This window comes from Galleria mellonella, unplaced genomic scaffold (genome assembly GCF_026898425.1).
Source record: "Galleria mellonella isolate WM207_F2 unplaced genomic scaffold, CSIRO_AGI_GalMel_v1 utg312, whole genome shotgun sequence".
In the NCBI taxonomy this organism is placed as follows: domain Eukaryota; kingdom Metazoa; phylum Arthropoda; class Insecta; order Lepidoptera; family Pyralidae; genus Galleria; species Galleria mellonella.
This window is the reverse complement of record NW_026442074.1, coordinates 5,669,179-5,693,453: the sequence shown is the minus strand read 5'-3', so window position 1 is coordinate 5,693,453 and position 24,275 is coordinate 5,669,179. Positions and strand designations below refer to the sequence as shown.

The following is a 24,275-nucleotide window of genomic DNA, read 5'->3' as shown; positions in this document are numbered from 1 at the left end:
TTTATATTTACAAAACTAGCTAGCTCTGTCCTTCATACGTGTTTAAACTAAGTATTATTTATTGCGTAATCAGATTGAAAAGTACGTCAGTGAAACATAGGTAATTCTGTTAAATCTTATTAAAAGAAAATAAGTAATATGTGCCGATATACTCCAATAATATGATTGCAATAGGTGTTACATCTGCAATTAGAATTATTGATTACAAAGAAATAGCTGAGTATAATTTTATCGACGTTTTTAGTCTCAGACGACAAAATAAACTTATTAGGCAAACTTGTTCTTAGTTTTGCATGTACATTAAAATTCTTATTTCAAAGTATCTAAGCTGCTATATTATTTTATAGGTATTGTCTCTAAAATTTGCCTTTAAGAAACTTACATTTTGAAATTATACATCACTTTAATTTTTTTTTTAAATATTATGGAAACATTCTTAATTAATAAAATGTAGAAGTATATTTAAAAATGGGCTCTAATATTACAGTTCATAATAAAACGTCGAAAGATTGTTTACAATAAATATAATTCTATAAGTCACAACATTGAACTATTATTATGTACATAAAAGATAATTATTTATTTTGTATCACATTTTTTGTATAACACTTTGGACCCATTATTCCCAAAAGTCTATAATACGAGGTGTGCAGTCTACCTAAGGCTATTAATATATTTCATAAGGTTGAACACTACAATAACGCCCATGATGTCAGTGTAACCCTCGTGGTTGGTACTCGGAGACGAGTTGCAGAGGTTACCTCGACAATAGCAGTATCTGGAATTCAAAAGATATTTCGAGTTATTATTTATTTATACTTATGTGTACGAAAAGTTATACGAGAATATTTATTATTATTACTATTTCTGAATTGATTATAATGTATGAAGGGGTTAAATTATTTTCATATTAATTTTGGACTCATGAAAAATCTGACGGATTTAATATCAATTCGGTTAAATGCCGATATCTTTCATATTTTAGAGCGAAAAGATGATGTTATCATTTATTTGGTTTTGAGGCTATGTATACTTTGTATCGCCAATTCTAAACTGATTTTATTAATTATTTTTACAATAGATAGGGTATACTTCTGCGTCAACCTATATTAATTTTGATATGTTTAAAGTTTCCGTTTTTCAGGCAGGTCAGCTAGTTTTTAATATTTTTATTTGAATACATGTCCATGACATTCAAAAATTGTTCTTACCGATTGAACGCTGTCGTTCTTTCTCCTTTATCGTCTACTATTTGACATCCTTCTTTGTATGGTTCCATAACTTCGACTTTTGGAACCCATTCACCAGTCGTAAAATCATGATACTCCAGTTTTTGGGAGGCGCAGTCACGTAACACGTTAGTGATTCTCTCTGAAATAAAAACAAATGTAGATTGAATGACATTGTTAATCCTATACTATGCCAGATGGCACACAAGGCTGTCTCCAACAAGGTAGATAAAAATAAACCTAACTTGAATGTTGATAAAATTAATATTTTTTATTTTTAATAAAAAAGGATTCTGTGGGTCTGTGGGTTTGCTGGAAGAGAACTCTTGTAGAGTTAAGCTTGCTTGTTGTACATCTTATTTCAAAATTAATTATAACAATGTAATCTTTGTGTACAATAAAGTATCGAAATCGTTTCAAAATCAAAGATATGACGTAGTAGATACGTGATCGATTTTCAGACACTAAAGTAACTTTTGAAAAGACTTATTAAAAGAAAAACATACTCGTAAATTTATATATTAAATTATTCAATCATCAAATATTAAATTATATATTAAAATTAAATAAAATATAACAAATACTTTGATAAAATAAATTATTTTATGTTTATATTAGCTATATTGTTGGTAGAGAAGTTAATACAATTTGGGATAGATTTAAGCTATCGAGAATAGTTTCCCATACATTTGGGTTACTCGCGGCAACACTAGTAACTAATTGGAAATTTGGTACTGATTTTTGGATCTTTCAGTTCTATATTAAATAAGTGTAAATAATTGCAAAGGCATGAGACCAATCTATGTTTAATATTCTAATTTCTAGCCCAGTTCTTACAAGCTTTAGGCCTGCGTGTAAGAGATCGAATTGCTTTATACGAGAAGGGTACGAAATTTTGCATTCTTTAAATTATTATAAAACCTCACCTCCATTTAATATGTCGAGATGAAACTCCTGTATCATGCACATAGTAGAGTACGGGCAGTCCACGACGAATTTGTCCGAGTAATCGAAATGAGCGCAAAGGTTCTTCGTTGTGTCGTATTTTTCACCTTGCGGCGGGTTGATCAGACATTTGTAGCATTGCAGTGACGTTCCTGGAACACGAATACAGGTTATGATTATAATTATATGTTTGATATGTTGTATATATAGCAAAAAGTAGTAAACACCTGGTAAGTATCAACAATCGTCTAATAAATTCATAGATATCATAATAATAAACTCGCTCATCCTACTCGACATGTGTTGCCACTCTTGGCTAGGCGTTCTGTTTCTTGTTTATAATTTACATTAGCCAACAACCAATTTTAATCAACAATTTATACATTGCTACTTCATGGATAAAACTACTGAAATGGATAATATTTACCTTGTCGAATGACTTATATTCAATTTAAATTGGTAAAGACGAATGACTCATATAAAATTCTATCATCAATAACAAATATTTTTCGCTATACATCATCTAATCTTCATATTTGTGTTCATTTATATTGCCGCAACAGCGACTTATGGTCTGCAATTTAGTTATTTATATCTATATATCACAGTTCAAATGTTGCTTCAGGATAAGAAGAGGAAATATAGTAAAATGAAAGTATCTATACACATTGTTATAAATTGCGAACTATTTATAGTGCCTTGATAAGCGAATGCTACGAGGAAAAGTCAGTGATATTTTAAATAGGTATTATTATTTTTACAACATGATACAAAAGACAACTTCGATCAAAAACAAACCTAATAAATAGAAATAAATAGAAAATCGTTATATCAATAAAACTCATCGATTTAAAAAATATAGAAATTGGTTCATTATTGGCAAAGATATAAAAACAAAAAATACAATAAAGTTGAGAATCTTATTGAAGCTGGTTTAAAATATAAATGTCAATGGGTTCGAAAAAAAAATCCTGTTCCTATTTTTCTCAATAAATGGTGAGTGAATTGTGTCAAAGATGATATATAATTGCGCGCAAAGAAGAACACAAAAACAATGACTGATAGGGAAAAATAAAAAAGGAAGACTTTTTTTATTATACTATTAACCCAGTTTATAGATAATACACATATTATTATCATAAATATTCTGGTCACGACTACACATTGATCTATGTGTCATTGCCCTCTAAAACATATGGGTAGATAACCGCAATGTCTGTCTAGTTTATAGAATAAAACTTAATTATAATATTTATAACATTATTACTGTTGTAATAACGGTCCTCTTAGAATGGACCTAAGAGTTCCACTCATAAACTGACTTCAAAAAAAGAAGCTTTTCTGTTTGCCTGTTTTTTTTTTCCTATTTTGCGTATTTATACCACACTTCACGGCACTTTGAAAAAATTGGAATTGAATGAGTACTCTTGCTAGTAACTTAGTCAACCGTCCTTTTTATATAATTATATTTTATATTCTTTTTTTATATATTCGATTCGATATATGTTATTTTAGTGCAGTTCCTTCAGTACATATAAAAATGCATGTTTTCTCAAGACGTACCCGGTATTATTGTTCCTCGTCTACAAGTATTTAAGTATTTTAACTATATTCCTGGTACTATTTTATTTACAGTATTCGAAAAATTTTGAATTTGGAAGTGATTTTGGTTGATTTAAAAAGTTTTCTTTGGTATAAAACCATGTAACTTAATACTTATACTCCTGTTTAAAACCACAATACTTAATTTGATCCTAAATGTTCATTATTAAGTTTTACTAGATGTAATTATGTGTAAGTTATAACACAATCTTAATTATCTTATAAAATATACTCTTAATTAAAAAACGAACAGTCAGTAAATAACGGGACAAGGGTAGAACAATGATGATGATATTGTCGTCATAAATTAAAGTGTCCAGTCATTTCTAAATGCTATTTTTTAAATGTCAATAACCTTATTATATTAGGTATATATGACGAAACAATATGAAGTAAAACACGTCGGTCAACGGTCTATGTATATCAACTAAGCGAGTCTACTGACTCTGCTGTAACCGTAACTTGTCACGGTATAAACTACAAATTAATGGATCTCGATCTCTACATGGTCAATGGGTCTAGACACTAGACAACATGTACTTCATATGATACTGATCTCTAAATGTTAACATTAGTCTTATAACTTAGCGTCTTTTTTTTTTGTGTTTTTTTTTTGGACATTAAAAATTGTTCATAGCGTGTTTCTGATTTTCCTGTGAATGAGATATCCACTTTACTATCCACAGAATAATGTCACTGCACAATTGCACTACTAACTACGTAATGCATCTATACAAGGTGATTTCGAAATCGTTAACATGCTTTGAAGGAAGTATCCTACCAGTAAAACTGAACATTATTATCAGAGAAGTATACGTCGAAAAACGATGAAAATTTTGAACCTTCTATACTAACACGGCGTTTTCAATTATAAGTATAGGAAACTCAAAATTTATTGTTGTTTTTAAATTTTTGTTTTACGTAATTTCTGTCCTAATATCTGTAATAATAAATAGCATGAGTTGATTCTTATATTTACGTACTGTTAATGTTTTCACTCTGTAGAGATAGAAAATGGAAATATAAAATATTGTGATGTTTTCTTTATACCATTTAGAATGCCAAGCAAGCTAACGGCCCATCTGATGGAAAGTGGTAACCGTCGCCTATAGACATGAGCAGTACCATGGACATAACAGAGTCTACTGTTTCGCCCATGATACCCCTCATGCGTTGCCATTCCTAAGGACTCAGGTGTTATTCCTCTGTACCCTGTAAATTCACTGCCATATCGCACCCTTCAAACCGAAACACAGCCATGCAAACACAACTGCTTCACGGTAGAAACATGAATGGGACAGAGGTACCCAAGCAATCGACTTTTGTACAAAGTCTCCCTCTGGTAATCTTAACCTGGTATCTTAATTACTAAATATTATATCCTAAGTGGTGTTATGGTTTAACACATTACCGTACCTTTCGATGGCTACGGATTATGTTTTCTTATTATGGTTATGTTTTATAAAAAAAATCAAGTTTCCCAAACTTGATTTTTTTTTATAAAAGATAACTGGCGTAAATGGCGCTGGGTGATAACTAAGTAAGCTAATACAATAATTAATGACTTAATTAATTCAAGACTTCTAAATAAGTTCCACAATAATTTTCGATATAGATAAAATGTGTATTTGATATTTAGTAGGAAAGCTGTTTTAGAGCACTGAAACATATACTTAGTTTATTTGATACTTTAATTTTTGTAATCGTCGTGATATAAACAATTATTTCAAAATCAAGTGGATCTCAGTCTCAGTAGATCGTAACAATAGTAGCTTTTAATTCTAGTATTTTGAAATGAGTTAATCTCTCACATCAATAATTTTCGGATGAATAGTGAATGTCGATGAACTTATGGAAGTTCCTTTTTATATTTATTTTCAAATTGTAGTATGATTCATGTTTGCAACATGGTTTGACTCCCACGCAGGTTGCTATAACGCGTACGCGCTTTGATGAGTGATAGTTCTGAGAATCGATCCTTGCCCTCTTTGTCTGTATAGTATTTAACTTGAATATATAAATGCGCTATTGTAAGTTGTATCATTAATATATTAGTCATCATCTAAGGATACATTTTATAATTAACTTTTACGTTATGTTCGTCATCGTGTCAAAGTTATGTCCTGTATTGGAATTAAAAGTACCTATTATTATATCTACAATATGGTTATTCTACGTAGTAAATATAAATGAAATTGGTTCCGTCATTGCGTGTGATTGAATAGAATACTACCAAATGTTTTTTTACGATTATATTATTCGTAGAATTATAACTGTTATACTGTTAATAGTCGCTTATTGAATGTTTCGTATAAATTATAATTATCATATATTTCTCTAATTTTAATTGTCGCTTGTTGTTAATAGCTGTTTTACTTTAGTTGTAGTATTATACTAGCTATTACATCGGCTAGCCTACATTCTATTGGTATTTTTTCACGTCAGATACAAAAATTACAGTTGAATTAAAAACCTATTTTGAAGTCGGTTGAAAACAGAACATTGACTGTGACAACTGGATTTGATCCAGTCGGTTTCGGAACAGCTATTACAATGGCGTTATATGAAATATATTTCTCTTTAGTTTTACTATCAAAGTGTATTGGAATTGACTTAGATTATTATATTGATGGAGATACTTATAATAATGACACTAATATGGAACAAATAGAACGCAGATATGATGGTTCTTCCATATTGGCCGAAAATGTTGCTTTTACAAAAGCAGCTGCCTTGGCTACTAATGCCATGTTATTTAATGAATATCAAGAAGATGACGAGTTTAAAATATATTTAAAATTAAAAAAGAATGTCAAAATTACATTAAATTCTACATTAAATATATCTAATCATAGCATTCCAGTGAAAACATTAGGGACTCCAGATAAATTACCTAAGGTGTCTATTACTATGATGTCATTATCACCATTTGACGTGATAAATAATTACCAATATGATTATAGTGATGACGATACCCAACTCGAACTACCACGTGAGGATAATGTGCAACGAAGTGTTAATATTTCAGTGAACATTTCTAAAACGAATGACTCTCAGAATAATACCAATCAAAAGATATACTATGCAGACTTTTTTAATTTAAAGTCAGCTGCAGAAACTGTAAATTATAACCATAAAACCTCTGAAAGTAACACTTGGTATGTCCCAGAAAAATATCCTTGTTGGGAGTTGCCTGTTTTGTATGGAAAATTACGAAGAAAAAGTAATGCTTCAGATGTTTTTCATCTTTATGCTGGTAAATTAAGAAATGTAATAGATGATGAAAAACAAGAAAGTTCTTTATCTAAATCTTATGGTCAACCACCATTCCAAACATTTTACAATAAATGGTGTACTGTTAAACCTTGTTATGGTGACCATACTCTTTGTTTATTTCCTCACAAAACTATTTCTAAACTTTGCGATGCAGGGTACAAAGTTGAAAAACCCACCACCATACAACAAATTGCATTTGTTAATACTCTGAATTCTATGCGAAATAGTGTAGCTAATGGTGCATCACAAGAATACCCCCATTTTCCTTCCGCTGCTAACATGAAGCAAATCATATATGATTTAGATTTAGAAAGAATATCAGAAGCATGGTTGCGGCAATGTCTTCCTGGACCAGCACCTTGTTCTGCTCTTAATGGAAACTATATAACATCTTTAGAATGCACTAAAAGTGCCGAACACTGTTGCATACATTCTGACGCTACTTCTAAATGGTAATGTATACTTTTTGGAATAGCAACTTTTAAATTGATCATTATAAATACTTTCTCATTTTATAAAATTAGTAGATGAACTAAATTGATATTATTTAAGTGTGATTAAAATTTACAAATTTGGATTTTCGATTCTAAATGTCTATAATACAATATTATGTTTTGGTCTATACTTCTGATCTAATTATTATTTAAGATTTGTAATGTTTTGTTATTAGCATACCAAGGAATGAATGTCTTGTTTCACCTATACTTGGATGTATTTACATTTGGTTTCTGAGTGCTGGAAGTAAATTTAATGAAACTGACATAAAATGTGGTCATACAAGTCCCGTAACGTTTAATACTGCACAATTAATTTGGGCTAATACCAATAAAATTGGTTGCGCTTATGGTATAAGGACCAATGGCGATATTAGAGTAGTGTGTAATTTTGCACCTGGCGCACCTTTTTTTCTCAATACTAAGTATTATTGTGGATTTATTGCTCATAACGATATTTCAACTAAGATTCAATTAAAGGATTTAAATGTAACAGATCAAAAATACATCTCATTTTTGGGACTTCAATTGGACCCACCAGAGCATGAAATAATTTATGATAAAATGAAACAAAATTTTAATTATTCTAATATATCAAATAACGATTATTCAAAATTTTGGAGCTTGCACGATTTAAATAAGAAATATAATCAAACACAAATGAGGAAGAATGCAATAGGATATACTAATGGGACTATTGGAATTATAGCAAAATTAGTGACTAAATATACATTTTTTGACGAAAGCCAATCGAGATGTGATACAGGTGAGCCAATATACATTGTTGGGAGACCAGGCTCATTATGTATAGAAAAAAGTAGGCGGTTTCACGCTCTGTGCTACGATTTTAGAGATCCAACGCCTGGTTATAGATTGGTGGCTGTGATAGCACCTATTGCATTATTTTCGCTAATTTTATATGATTTATTTAGCGGTGTGGTGAGACAGACAAATTATTGATAAACAAATATATACATCTCAAGAACAAATACATTAATGTCTGTTAAAATATATATACTCTATCCTTTCTCGTCCCGGCGAATAAAAACGGAAAATTAATTGTCGAGAAATGGAAAGCAGCATCACTCTTTAAACATCACCAAAGACTAATTGCGGTTGCTAACCTGCCTTCCAGGCATGGCAACTACTGGCATGGATGATATGATATGATGATTCTACCATACCAAAAAACTAACGCAGTCTATTTGATATTTAAAATCAGAATCATGTTCTTTTTTTTGTTACCATTTGGTGCGAAGGACTGACCACCACAAAAATAACACTTCAAACTTATATAAAGTATTATGATTTATTATATAACCTTTAATACTTGTGCTTCACAAATAACAAATATTGAATTTATGTAATGGAATCCATTAATTTTCCGATCCAGAAACCATCAGAAATGTATTGTAATTTTAATAAAAATAGGTGAATTCCTAGTATTTCACCTATACTATATTCGTGTAATTACGTGTGCATAGAATAAATATTTAAATACGGTACTCACCTTTAGTGAAAAAGGTCGACACGGTTAATATCACAGCCAAAATACTCTGCTTCATACTTTGTCTTTTTATTTTAGTATATTATTTTATATGCTCTAAAGACTTGTATCGTATAAATGTAAATTTCATTTGTAGTATTCCAGATATCAACTTGGTGTTGTCAGTGTGTTGTACATTTCAGTATTATGTCACGTTTTTCAGATAGCCTGTGAATGAAAAAAGATAAAATAAGTATCTCAACCACACCATACAAACATACAATGCGGCCACGTGATCGATATAATAATCGCAATCGAGTTAGAAAATTATCCTATAATTATTTGCTCATGTCGACTGTGTTTCTCGAGACAAATTCAGTTTCATGTGTTCCTACCATTCGTTTTTAGGTTACAAAGGAACTCTCATGGTACGACTGCATTCATCCATCTATCCGTCATAGAGCTGTAACCAACAACTACTAATGCTAACAATATGAAATTTGGAATGCTTTTATGAACTTTTTAACTTATGAAAGAAAATGTGAGAAAAAAAAACTATTCCCCTTTATATCCAAAGTTTATGAAGCTAAAAAAATTATGGTTTATAGAGATATATACGAATGTATAGGAAAAATAAAATATTGTTTCTAACTGATACCGCTTTTGAGCAATTATTATAAAACCTCCAAAAACAAACTTATATGGTTCAGTTTTTAACCAAAATTATTATTAATATAAGAAATTGCAAATTGCAGCGTCAAAAATAATTAAAAATAGAAATAGATACCTAGTTATTTTGTTGTTAACAACTAGGTATCCATTTCTTATAACAATTACAATAAAGATATTTTGTCTTATAACTATGTATGTACGGAAACCTCGACGTGTGAGTTCAATTCGCACCTGCTCGATTGTTTTGGATGAAAATAAAGCGGAGCATCTATCTATGCTAACGGTATACAATCGCGGGACACCAGTGGAGGATCAACAGATGTAGATAGAAAGCAGATTACTTGGCCCATTCTGGTGAATTCACTATATCTCTTTGTTTGCAACGTTCTTAGCCTATCTTAGCCACCTATCAACCCACTGCTGGGCACAGGGCCTCTCCATAAAAAAGGATAGGTATAGTTTACTATTACTACACATGCGTTTTATTTCACATCTTACTTCCCATATTATGTCATGTTTATATCACTGTATTATGCAGCCATTATTAACAAGGTCTATGATTTATATTATACAACATTTAAATTGAAGTAGGTAATATCATATATGCATATTCAAGTAAGCGTATAATGTATAATGTGTTCGTGTGTTTTTCAAGGCTTTGACCTTTACAACAGCCTTTCTATCGTCTACTATTATAATTGACTGATATTATGAAAATTAAGTACCTAGTGAAAATAAGGATGTGATTTCTAATTACCGCTAAATAAAAATATGTACTGTTTGGCCTATCTATTCCATCATAAAATCAGACAAAAGTTAGAATGGCTAGCAACAACAATCCTTTTAAAATGACAAATCCCTTTTGAGCGACCACATGTCAACTATATCTAATCTAAAATTATAAAGAGGAAATAATTTATCTTTTGTTTGCAATACATAAACTTAATATTATAAAATGAAGATTATAAAATATTGAACCGATTTAAAATTTTTCATCAATAAAAAGATATATTATCCGTGAGTAATATGGGCTGTATTTTATTTACAAAAAATTAATAACAATAATCGCAAATATCTACCCGTTCGAATTCACAAGGAATAGCCAGTATATCATATTTTTTATTATATGGCAATTTATACTGTCAAATACATGATGATGCATGATCATTTTAGCCTTAAATGTTCACTCCTGAACATAAGTCTTACCCATATGGGGAGTTTTGCCTATATTTGCCACGCTTAGCAGACGTGTTGGCAACCGCAAATTAGAATTTTAAAGTTCTTTTAAGAGGGATGGTTCGTGTTTGATATATATTATAAATACTGTCAAAAAACATAATTTATATTTTAAGATTGAAAATACGCCCGCTAAGTAGAATTCTGTTTGCTGATCCACGAGAAAACGAGAAGCCGGATTGTTGCTTTCTGATCCTGCCTTATGCATACGGCAAGTCGTGTCTTTTGATAATAATTTGCCTCTTGTCTTAGAAGGTTGGAGATAATAAATTATACAAAAAATAGTGTAGTGTGTTAAGAACTTCCTTAATTGATTTAGATAAACTAGTGACTGTTTACTTTCAGAGGGGCTATAGGTTTGTTTCTCACCTTCGCGGTATGTAAAAAGACATAATCCTATAGATACTGTAATTACTCCTATAAGATTTAGGTAAAAACTATCTATATGGTACGCACTCATACAAAATGTGTTTGTTATCACTATTTAAAGATTTTCCTTCTCTAATAAGGGTTTTTGTCTAAGGTTCATGCCTATATTATCTATGCAAGGTGAATACTGTCAAATTAATGTGTTTACGAACTTTGAACACACACAAATAAATCAAAAATTTTTTACGTGTGCAAATATTGAGATATTTAATTCCATTCATAGCCATGAACAAATCAATACTGTGATTGTGAAATGTTCTGTATTTGAATAAAAGCTTATTGTGGTCGTATTCTTACGAAATGTAGTTGTTTTACGTAGACAATTTGAACACTAGCTAGACTACTTGTTAATAGTTACCTAATAGGAACAGTTGGGGTTATGGATTGGATAAAATAGGTATTATGGAATAATTTTCTATTGTTATGTACATATAGATAGATGTAAATATGTTAGAGATTTTTAAATTCAATATAACATAATAGTTAATAAAGCTACATTTATAATTAATAATACATTTAATTCTATTTAGAAACGAACATGTTGCATATATGAATACTGATATGAAATAATAATGTTTTAATCTTTGAAACGGAGGATGCGAGAACTATTGTAACTAATAGTTGATTTTTCTTTTCTTACATTTACTAAAAGTCAAAAAAACATCCGCTGATATAGGCGATGGTATCTAATCTCGATTCTATTTAATATAGATCGATCGGTGTTTTGGATTTAGAATTTGGATTTTTGGAAACCTCGAATTGCTACTTATGTTCTAATATATTATACTCGTAATAATCAGTTACGCGAACTCGGCCTTTTCTTTTTCATAAATAATTCATACTTAATCTTATTTTTTGTTTTATATAAAAATATTTAACATAATTTTCTTAATGTAGGATAAAAATAAATTAAAAAACATTTAAATTAAAAGTCATATAAACATGTATTGTAAAATATATTGATTTTGAGTAATTTTAACGATCACTCATTGCCAGGTGTGCGGTGTCAAGGACCATTTTCTATACTATTATTTATATACTCGAGTGAGTCAATGGCCTGCAATGTATGAATTGATATTGGCGCGTAGCCAGTTTTATGTTAGCCTACAGTGTCTAGAGACACTTGAGACACTTGTATATTTTTAAGCAACTTCCAAATTATGTTTTTCATTACTGTCAACTGATTTTTTTTATTGTTTTTAAAATTAATTAAGTTTACTTCCAGGCTACTTCCATTTAAATTTTATTTTGTGACAATGAGCAAAAATACTGCTTACAAAAATGCAGTTTAATCTAATATGTCTACGAATTATCTCGTCGTTGATCTGTGTGTTTAGTCACAATTGAAGTTGTTGTTTTTTGTCGATCAATATGTGTTTGTTTATGTGTAACAACGCAATTCCATCGTATTGCATATTATCTGCAACGTCATGGGCTGTTGTGAGACGTTTGCAAACATGTTGAGCGTTACGTGGTGCAACTCATTTATCAACTATAGCCTAACCATAAATATCACAATACTAGGCCAAGGGGGTAGCTAATTATAATAATAATATATTTTTATTATGAATTATAGGTTTGTTTGTTTTATTGTATATATTTACATTTAATATAGATATCAGGTTATACAAAAATGACAAGGTACACAGGTGGACTTGAAGACTTTGAAGATTTCTTTCAATCAACCTTATTAATAATATATATACAAAAATTTTCAAAAAAAAACCGTTCCAACTACAGCGACTGTCACCGCAGTTACTGTCCAAAGCAGCACATGCCCGGACAGTATTTGTGTCAGCCAATAGATCAGAACTTTACGGCGCCCGCCCATCCAATATTGTAATACCGGTCGAAGTTGCATTAACCTATGTATTGAAATACAAACAGTCAATTATAAATGCTAGTCTACATGTTCTGCAATACGAGTACGTCGTTTATCAACATTATTCAAACATAGTTCATCATCATTTTTGCTTAATAAGAACATGGCTTAAAGGTCAATCGCTTAATATTACGACTCATATGGACTTGCAGTGTTAAGTGATTTCATTTAACTCGACTAAGAACAAAGCTTACCGGTGCCATTGCTTAAAGGCGTTACAACATTCTGCGTCCTTACTTCAGTTTGCCGAGAAATATGTTTCAAAACTCTTTCAGGGAGATAAAACACCGTTTCAACTACTTGTTTTTTTTTTAAATACGCATTAAAATTCTGAAAATGCGTGTATATGCATTTGGTCGTGTGGTCCTGGCATACATTGAGCCATCCTCTCCTTTCCTGGGGATATTGTAGGAGAACTAAGGAAAGTTAATGATCGAGAGATATGTAGCAACGTCCCTCTTAAAGCTCCAAGCGTGGCAACTACAGGCCTATGTTCAGCAGTGGGACAGTTAACAGTTGATGTGATGATTTATGTACATTGTGTTACAATTTTTCAGAATCTATAATTCCTAACGTTTTACAAACCTATCTTAGTATCTGTATAAAAATCCTGTATCGCGGTGTTCGTTAAAGCTAATCACAAATAAGCGAAAATATTTTTTCAATTATTGCAATAACGATGGGTCAATGATATGTAAAACTATTCCAAATTTCAAATCGATAGCATTAGTAGTTGCTGAAATATAACGTTGTGACAGACAGGACGGACGGACAAAGTCGCACTTTTTTACTTTTTTGGGGTTCTTTTAGTACAGAATCCTAAAAATGGTTCCGATAGATAGTAAGGACCAAAATAACGTTTGGCTCGTCAGCTGATATAAAAAACGCACAAACCAATACAGACAAGCAATCGAATATGTAAGTAACTATTGAAAATTGAAGTAGGGGGAAAAGCTAGCAATATACCCTATCAGGTTTCCCCTGGAAAACATTGTAGTTAATTCTTGAATAAGTAGAGAATTGTAATAGAACAACAATTGTTTGTGGGATGTTCAGTTATCAACGGCTAACTGATATAAGATTGCGTGACCACTATTGGCAATTACGGAAATGTTGAAAATAGATTTTTGCGGAACAAAATCACATGTAAAGTGCGATGTCGATGACACAATAAGGAAGAGTTCTAATTTTATCTGTAACAATCGAATTTATAGATATAATAAATAATTCTAAAGAGACTGAAGAAACAAATTACCCTTTATTATATGAATTCAAAATAAACCCCTATTATACTGAGCTGCCTGATAGGCATAATGATAGTAGCTAATATCTTGTGGGGAGAGACCCGCGTCAAGTGCGGTACATTGACTGGTTATTATAGTTATGGTAATCCTAAAATAAGTTCGTCCCTTAATAGGCAGTAACGTGACCCTCATGCTCTAAAAATCTTAGCAGAGTTATCTTCAATCTAAAGTCCCTATCGCCGACCCTATTTTTATAATTTATTAAAACATAAAAATTCAGACGCAATGCGTTAAAAAGAAAATAATGGCAAATGCTCAGGCATTACTTATTTAAATCTATGCGAGCTCTACGGTTTCCCAATATGGTCCATATTTTCTGTATTATTGTATTTCTTTTCATAGCAATACTATGGTGTTACGCTGTTGACCTTCCATTTGGTTTCGTAAGTGTAGTCGGATTGTGCTTTTTATTCATCGCGCAATTACTAGTTAACCTTGCTTAGCCGGAATATCTCAATTTTATTAGTTGTTTTGAGATAGATGTGGGCCTGTTATATACTAATGATAATTTTTATAATACTGGTACCAAGTTCAACACAAAATTTTTAAAATATATATTATTTTTTGAATTTATCTTAATATACGTTTTATTTATTTGTTAGTAAACAATTTTCTAGAGCTCGCTGGCAGCTAATTTTTTTCACCTTGACTCCATTATCGGCTCTTGTAAACGATAGGTCATGGTCTACGTGTATTGTATACATTAATTTCATTAAATATTTTTGTCGCTTTTATTATGATTATAGTAAAGAGAGTAAATATTTTATCTTGAATCTGAATCTTGAAACTTTAATCCAGACAGACAACGCTCAATCTATACCGGTGTCCTAGAAAAATTAAGTTATGCACAAGAATTTCCAATAAATCAATTCAAATCACGTATCGAGTTTTTATAAAATCTGCCGATGAGGAGTTTCGAATAAATACATTACGTGGTAATTATCTAGTAATTAACAATTTGTTATTACAAAACAAGATTATCATCCAGTTGTAGTATATGAATATTACTTGTTATATCGTATGTTAAAGAACGTGATCTCACATGATAATAAATCAGTAATATATTACTTCTTAGTGATTTTTTCTTGTACAATATTCTCGTGTTCCTCAATAATCATGCGTTTTAAACACAAATCGGAATGAATCATTTGTGATGGCATCTGTGTTATTATCAACATCGAGCAAAGAACTAGCGAAAAGAATATCTGAGGATTTATTCTTGGTTTATCTTAAAATTGTTTAAATTTTAAAGAATGTGGTAAGCAGTTACTAGTTATTTCTATTGCTATAAAAATCATATTAACAATGACTATAAATTATTTTAATTTATATAAATTAATTTTATTATTTATAATTTTTATTTACCTCAGGGCTTACTATTCTGAGATATTTTAAAATGTATGTTGATTAGGTTTTCGTAAGACATGATCGACTACTACTAAATTTATATTAAGATGTGGGAACAATAAATGTCATGAAAAGATGAGGTAGATTTTTATTATGCTTTATTAACAAATAAATTTTTCAGTAAATAAATTGATCAGTCCACAATAACCATAACCTACTTACAACTGGTTTTCTACAATAATGTAATTAATATAAAGTTCCTTTTAAAATAATGTTACGATATTTAATAACTAGTTTTTTTCATTGAATAGCGTCAGTGTGGATTACCATAGTTTATAATAATTGATTAACTTTATACCTTGAAAAACAATTTAATAATGTAATATCCTTATTTTATTCCTTGTCACTACACGGTTTCAAATTCAATCAAGTATTTTGGTTATTGAAGTAGTGTAACTGCTGTGTGTTTTACTATTATCTGCAAGTACTATAATACATCAGATATATTAATATTTTATTATCCTATTTTCTCATTTTTACTACGAGTACTTTTATAGTCAATATTACAAAAGCACCTTTTCACACGTACTTATACAAATTAACACAAGGATAAAATCGCGGCTATTCTTAGCACTTAGTCATAATACAATCTGCAGTAGTAGCAACAAACTGTCTGTAGACTGTGGTTAGTTATTAGGAGTATTGATAACTTTAGTTTATCGAAGTGTAGCAACGTCGTAATTTTCTGTCAACCTTTAAAAACAATTTACCAATTTTCAATACTTCTGATCGATTATTTAAAAAGTACTCTGCTAGCGAACTAAAACGTTAATAATTCAATTCGTTAAAATTTTTATACCCACTTCATTTTATTGTATTGTAAAATCTTTATTATTCATAATTTAAATTGGACATGTTAAAAAAATTAATATACAATGGCAGACTCATCCCATAGATAACTAGGTATAAACTGTACTGCTAAAGATGAACTAAATAATACCTAAGTAAAATTGAACATATAATACAATAAAAAGTAACTATATATTTATATATGTAGGACATGTAAATAATAATAATAATAAAAAATCTACACACATAAATTCATATTTTAATTTGAAATTGGTTAAATATTTTTGCTATCAAATCCGATTTAGCTTAATACACAACTTTAAAAAGAATATTATTGCATAATTAACGATATAATTTGCTAACAGAGATCTTATTAAATAACTACTCAGAAACATTGAAACTTGTTAATTTTTTTTTAAATTGACAGATAATTACAACGTTGTCAAACTTCGATAAACTGAAGTTTAAAACGTTTTTAAAACAACGCAATTAGAAGCTGTCTTATTCAAAACGGCAAAGCTCAGTAATAAACTCTACTTATTATGCACTTGGCTGACCTGTTTTTGCTAAGTGATTTCCGATAAATATCTTGTTTGTAGACAATTTTAATTTTCTTATGTTGCAATTACAAGTTTTCCTATTTTGCAACATATAATTTTTTTTTTTAATTCTGTACTATGTCGGTAATAATAACTCCTGCAAGAAATTTCAGCTCTATAATGTTATCATTTACAAAATGTCTACAATTTTTAATATATGAAATAGTACATCTTAAGATGTTTGTATTATATTTGCCGTTAATAATTTTCATTTACAACGAAATATATTTAAATTACTTATATGCGTTTATTTTATTTCTTGTTAGCTTATTAGCATCAAACGTTACTGTATTGTCAACAAAATGCCATCTTGTAACGGATTAACATAGACTTCTGGCATAATGGCAAAGAATGAGAAGGTCAAAGACAAAACAATAACATGCATATTGTAAACAATGATGAATAATTTTTCTAGCATGTTCAAACTCGAATAGGTGACAATATGGAAACGCTCAATTTTTACTGATATTTTTCAAATTTTATTAATTATTATATCAGCCACTAACTATTGTCTCGCTTGGCAGGCGGGTTGGCAATCGCAGTTAGGCTATGCCGATTTTTTAAGAAGGACACTGACCATCCCTCGACCATTTCCCTTAGGCAGCTTCTTACATTACAATACCCACGAGAAAGGAAGGGGTGGCCTATTCTTTCTTTCTTTTTGCTTCTGTATAAAATTACGCATAAACTAACACTGAAAAATCACAAAATGTAATGTAATGTCCGTAGAGCAAATCGCAATGTTCTGATTAGAAAATATTTGTTTATTTTTATTAATTTACAGTCTCTTTTAAATTCTTACTATTCTATTATTATAGTGCTGTGCTCGAAAAGTTATTACATGAGAAGAGTTCGCAAACTTCAATAGTTAATATTTTCAAAAATTTATGTATATAATAATTTTATATTTGTTTGATACAATAATTATAATTGACATTATAAGTAAAATTTCATTAACAATAACTGTTCACGAGTGTGACGGATAAGTCAGTCATCATTGCATTCAAACATATTTTAGGGAGCTCAACGACCCGCCTAGTACGCTGTTAGTAGTCTGGACATTATACTGAGCATGACTTGCTTTAAGAATAACGTCACGGATATTTACATTAATTCACTATTATATTAAATTAAATTAAATCCATCTATTTGAATTGATTCCAAAAGTTACTAACAACAATATTATTGTTATCAACAGTCTTTAAGAAATCGAAAGGTATATTTTGTGCGCACTAAATGTATGGAATATTATCTTTGTTGTTTTTTTATCTCGGTTTTATTTTATGGAACTATTGTGTAACTGTAAATTTATTATATTTGCAGACTTATTAAAATTATAAAGTGAAAGTGAAATTTATCTATTCGTTTACCTGGTGCCTTATCGACTCATCCAATCGTTATGAATTTTTAATACATATAGTACTTGAAAAATGACAATGGCTAATTTTCATCTCCCAGTAAATTCCAGTTATGGCGTATGAAGACTGAGTTATAGGTAAAAACTAATAGAAAATAAAGTAAAAAGAATAAGAGGTCAAAGGGGTGCTATTACCATCCTCTGTTAGTTCTTCATACATGCTATAATTATGTGTACTGCATTCCAGACGATTGGTTGCACCATTAAGGCGCCAAGAGTAAAAATTTGCATAGAAAAACTGTACATGATTAAATCATATCCTTAATTCCATAAACAACTTAATTATTTCATCCATTTGCATAAAATTGTTATTACATAATTAATATTATAAAACACATTCGTAACAGTAATTAATCCAATAAGTTCACAATAGGTGTGCCTACATTTTGTAACTCGATTTAATCGACTTCGTTTTGGTGCTATTATCTATCAAAAATCTTTAACACAATCAGAAAGTATATCTATACATTGTAAATATGATATTGTATATTCATTATAAGTAGGGATCGATAGAAATGGAGACTATTGACCTTTTTGCTAGCAATGTATTCTATCAGATTGACCTCCAGGTGATTCCCCCTGAAAACGATCATGGTAAATTCATCACAATGGGCCATAATAATAGTTTATTAATATTTCTATTATAAAAACTGTAAGTTTTACATTGATTGGGGTAATCATTATTTTTAATATAGCTAAAATCGTTTAGAGTAATGGTCTCGTACAATTAAGCTGTCATTAGATTTGATTTTTTATAAAAGATTCTTGAATACAACTTACTTATTTTAAAATGTTTTTGTCCCATTTAAATATGTATTTATTTAAACTTTAATACAAAGTAAAAATTCTATGTGCATTTGACGGACTTAACACCGGACGGTGTTCTCTACCAGTCAATCATTGGGCAAACCGATAAATAAGTAGGTTGTGCATTATTGAATAGAGGAAAAATAAAGCAATACTTGATATATTTATATAATATAAATATATAATTAGATTGATATAAATATACACATAATATATTTAATAAATAAATGTATAATATGTATCCATTGTTTTTACCTACCCTATTCGGAGACGGACGTGACAGATATGTATGTATGTATGATATGTATTTATATTTCAGAAAAAAATAGTACTTAGGTAATATCTTAAACGAAGATGTTCATAGCGTTAAAGTATTCCCAAAATACGTATGAAACTCTTTTTTCTAAATTTATGCCAGTCTGATTATTTTCTTTTATATCATTAGAAACTTATTATCTTCAATTGCTGTACATCTAATAAATTTAAATATCTCTTTCAAAAGGTTTTAAAACTTAATGCACCAGACTAGAAAAAGAAAAGACGTAATAAAGTCAGACTTTGTTATTAAAAATAACATATTTTGTTATGATCACTTTCTGCATACGATACAGTTGAATACTCAAATATATTTACCATGACATCACACCTGTGAGATCAGTTGCTTATCATTGAACTACAAGCAGTCATACTATTTCTTTATTGGATATACGTAGCTTTTTAAATCCAATATTGTCAGTCATCTTAGATGTTACATTATGATTCATAATAATTTACTTAAAACATTTTTTTTTTTTAATATTTTATCCACTGAGTTTATTAAAATCGAACACTCACCACATCACAGCCTCAACTTATAATTTTTGGATAACAACTTTAGTTTTCACAACAATACCAGCATCACAGAATATTAGCACCTTAATTAATTTTTTCTCTTAGCGTTCAGATTCACATGTCTCGTGTATTAGAAACGTGATAAAGTACGTGCGTCTCGAGTCAAGTTGCAAAGATTACTGACATGCCGTCTGATCACGATCGTGAATGAACGACCAATGCCAAATGCTAGCCACAAGGACTTGTGTCATAGAGTGTAACTGAGCATGCAGCCGTTGTGCAAGTTGTAAACCAAATTAATGTTAACACTGAACTTGTTTTAAGTCTTTACCATGCTTATAATCACTTAAAATCATAAAAAAATATGTGACGCTACACTTTACAGAAGCTGATTGTAGAGTTTCAATGTTCCATACAATGTTATAGTTCATTAAAATCCTAAAATTATAAATTACTCTTGTGTTTATTTGGCTACAGTTCAAGAATAAACCTGGAAAACCATAATTAAAAAAAAACAAAATTTATACAATCTTTTAGTAGGCTCTTTAATATTTTTGTCTAAATAATTTGTAATTATTTGAATCACTAAAAAAAAAAAACTTAAAATATGCGATGCTTTACCATATATACGTATGCTGACTTACACAAACAAATAACAATACGAGCCTATACTATGTATTTTTTTTTCAAACTAACGCTTTTTGATTAATAAATTTTTGATTTTTTTTTATTTTTTATTTGTAACTCTCTTTATTCTGTATTTTATTTCTTCTAGTTTAGGCAGTCAATTGATTTATTTAGGTCTTCACACTTTTTTCTTTGATCTCTTTTACTTGTATTCGATCTTTACTATACGGTATATAGAGCGCTGTAAAGCACATATGTTGCATTGAAATACAGCACATTACAAGCAGTAGAATGTAGACAATGCCTTTCTTTTAAATAGTACTGGGTGGTCCGTAACACAATACTTTCGCTAAACCTTCAATTTAAAATTAAAATTTTTAGATAGTTTAATAATTTGTACATCGGAATCGACTTTAATATATTAAATATAGTGTGCGTTCGTTTATTGGTGCATGCAGGTTGGCATTCGATCTCATTATTAGATGAATCGTTTTCTTCCGGTACAGATCTACTAAAACAACGATCAGAATAGCAGTCGGCAGTGACAATCAATTGAAATTGTAGTAGTACAGGGTCGACCCTTCAACATTTTTAATAAAAACAACGTATTGAGTGTTATTCTAAATCCAAAGCCTTGGAGTATTAAATTTAACCAATAAACGTTTAAGGAATTACAATTTCTTGTTTAGTTTATAGATGGATCGTAGTTTTTGCACGGACCAGAATTAGATACGAAACAGTCATATTTACATATAGGTATTTCTTTCGATTCGAAAATAGATTTTAAAGCTGGTTATAAAGAGCATAGAAATAAGACAGAAAGCAAATGATTTATTCAGTAAATATGCATAATTGTTATATAACATCGGACATAGATAATAATCAAAATACGCTAAATTCGTTTCCAAAATAATGTTTCATAAATATTGTTAGTGAATATACAGCAGTTTGAATTTGAGAATGAACTACTAAAAACAATAAATATTTTATTTCAATAATTTGTTTCGAATTTTTTAAGGAAAAGAACAGACTTATCGAATTAAATTGCTCACCTTTTTTATTTTAAAATGCAATTAAACTATTCTCTGCACTGCGCATTGTCTTCAGGATATTAGAAGAAAGACCTCTCTCTCTCTCTGTATGGAGAGGACGACCTACCACTACCAGTGGTTAATTTGTGGTATTTCAATTAAAATTCAGATCAAATTCGTTTGTTCTATATCAACAAACAATGTATTATATAATCGTGAAAGTGAACAACTGTAATCAATTGTAATTCATCAAGTTACATTGACTCATACGAATGTGACGCGAATTCTTAACACAAATGTTTATCGCTCATTGTATTTTATTTCGGTCAGGTGAACGGTGCATATCGCTGACTTCTATACTAATTATTATTACGTAGATTAGACGTCGGCGTACGTAATAACGAAAACCATCGATTGCAGAATACTAATAAAAATATGACATCAACAAGTCTCTAGGAAAACTATAGATACTCGTACAATTCTTTATATATAATACCTAGAGGGACAATTGCATTTCAAATGCATTTTCAACCGCCTTCATAAAGAAGGAGATTTTCACTTTGATTGTATTTTTTTTTTATGTTTGTTACCTATGAGGAAACAAAGAAAATAACTGTCAGTTATAAACCGATTTAATATGAATGTATATCCTTTCATAAAATTACAGAAAAGATATAAGTATTTACAAATTGGTACCATAGAAATTTCATCAAAATCGGTTCAGTAGTTTAGTTTTTCAAGTAATCCAAGTAACTGAGTTTGTCATAATTGAAGTCGGTTTTTTTTGTGAAACAATTATTTCCATAAGTTTACAGTGAGCACTAACATGAGTACATAAGTCATGATAGAATAGCAGTTATTTATGACCACAGGCTGCACGGGATTTGCGTACCGACTGTGCAGCCATTTTACATTATTTTTTCATACTATGCAGTTATTGCGGGTTGTACACAATGGTAGAATCAATAAATCGTTTTTTTTCCGTGATATAGTTACGTGATCAATTTGGATTCTTAATCGATGTTTATTTACACGCTTCAGTGGTACCTATTAATCAACGAAATTATTAATTGCACAGAACGTTTCGGGTTAGCACAGTTTAATATTTTAAACTTGACTAAGTTGTAATCTAAGGCTATGTACATGTGTGTATATGAAAAAATAATAATATATAATATAAAAAAAATAAATAATAAGCGCTCTGAACTATTTTTCAAAACGATTTTCGAAGTTTTTTCACGTTATAAAACTTTACTGTCCACATTTGTTTTTGGTCATTAAACCAATGAACCAAATTGAGCGAGAAACAACAAATGAACGTGAGTTAACATAATTTTAAAATAAATAAATAACATTTGATCATTGATGGCTATTCGTGAACTACGTAAACAAAATCTTTTGGAATTCTAACATATACTCTTTTGGCAAATGTTTGTTTTTATTTTTCCTTGATTCGTAATTTTATTTAATTTCGCTATATTAAACAATAGTTATGTTTTATACTGTACATACTACAATAAATTTTCCATTGTTACAGTTAACAGACATAGTAAACGCTATGTCAACGAGAGGAGAGCTGCCCCTGGAGCTGGCACTTCGCGGACGCAGTTCCTCTATTGCAACGACGCTGTTGCAACATTGTGCAGATGCGGACGCTCGCGGGCCCCGCGGCCGAACATTATTACATAGAGCTATCGATGCCAGAGATGCTTTCTCTGCTAAATTTTTAGTAGACAACGGTGCAGATCCGAATTTAACAACAAAGTAAGTCGAACATTCGAATAAACCTAGTAAGCAGGATGATCCGCTCGTCAAAATAGAGACCAGCAAATGTGCAGTGTAGATCTAGTTGTTGATTTTCAAACTAAAAAATTTTGTCATTTAGTTGTGTGTATTTATTCGATTAGATGATGGAATTGATGAGGATAAAGATTTTTGATTAACTTTTTTTGTAATTGACATTTGGTTATAATTAATACATTAGAAACAGTAATATATAAGCAATATATTACATATAAAAATGGTTTTTTTTTTTATACTTATTCATACACGCATTTACGTTTACATTTTCCATATCTATAAAACATGAACTTCGCTATCTAACCTTAACCAAAAAGAGAGTTTGGTGACCTCAATGTACTTCAACCGCAATATTTACAACTTAGAACTCTGCGACTACTTAGTAATTGGATTAGTAGATTTATAACAGAAT

General features: G+C 30.0%; 3 protein-coding genes across 5 annotated transcripts in view; 2 read left to right on the top strand and 1 right to left on the bottom strand.

The window, feature by feature from the left end:
- LOC113514998 (rabankyrin-5) overlaps positions 1-24,275 on the top strand; it is a 63,477-nt gene that overhangs the window by 22,368 nt on the left and 16,834 nt on the right. For both annotated transcript variants that reach the window (XM_026899110.3, XM_026899109.3), the window contains one exon: positions 23,601-23,827. In XM_026899110.3, coding sequence (XP_026754911.2) covers positions 23,601-23,827 — 227 coding nt within the window. The remainder of the gene's footprint in view (positions 1-23,600; positions 23,828-24,275) is intronic.
- Positions 508-20,636, bottom strand: LOC113514999 (uncharacterized). Of its 2 annotated transcripts, none has more exons than XM_052896115.1 (5): positions 20,409-20,636; positions 9,057-9,260; positions 2,156-2,326; positions 1,212-1,371; positions 508-778 (listed from the first exon to the last, which is right to left on the bottom strand). In XM_052896115.1, the coding sequence occupies exons 2-5, from the start codon at positions 9,109-9,111 to the stop codon at positions 655-657; spliced, it is 510 nt and encodes a 169-aa protein (XP_052752075.1). In that variant the 5' UTR covers positions 9,112-9,260; positions 20,409-20,636; the 3' UTR covers positions 508-654. The 2 variants fall into 2 exon arrangements, with proteins under 2 accessions (XP_052752075.1, XP_052752076.1); XM_052896116.1 differs by lacking the exon at positions 20,409-20,636 and adding an exon at positions 20,208-20,371.
- Positions 5,812-9,062, top strand: LOC116412852 (uncharacterized). Its single transcript, XM_031908445.2, has 2 exons — positions 5,812-7,504; positions 7,723-9,062. The coding sequence occupies exons 1-2, from the start codon at positions 6,330-6,332 to the stop codon at positions 8,504-8,506; spliced, it is 1,959 nt and encodes a 652-aa protein (XP_031764305.2). The 5' UTR covers positions 5,812-6,329; the 3' UTR covers positions 8,507-9,062.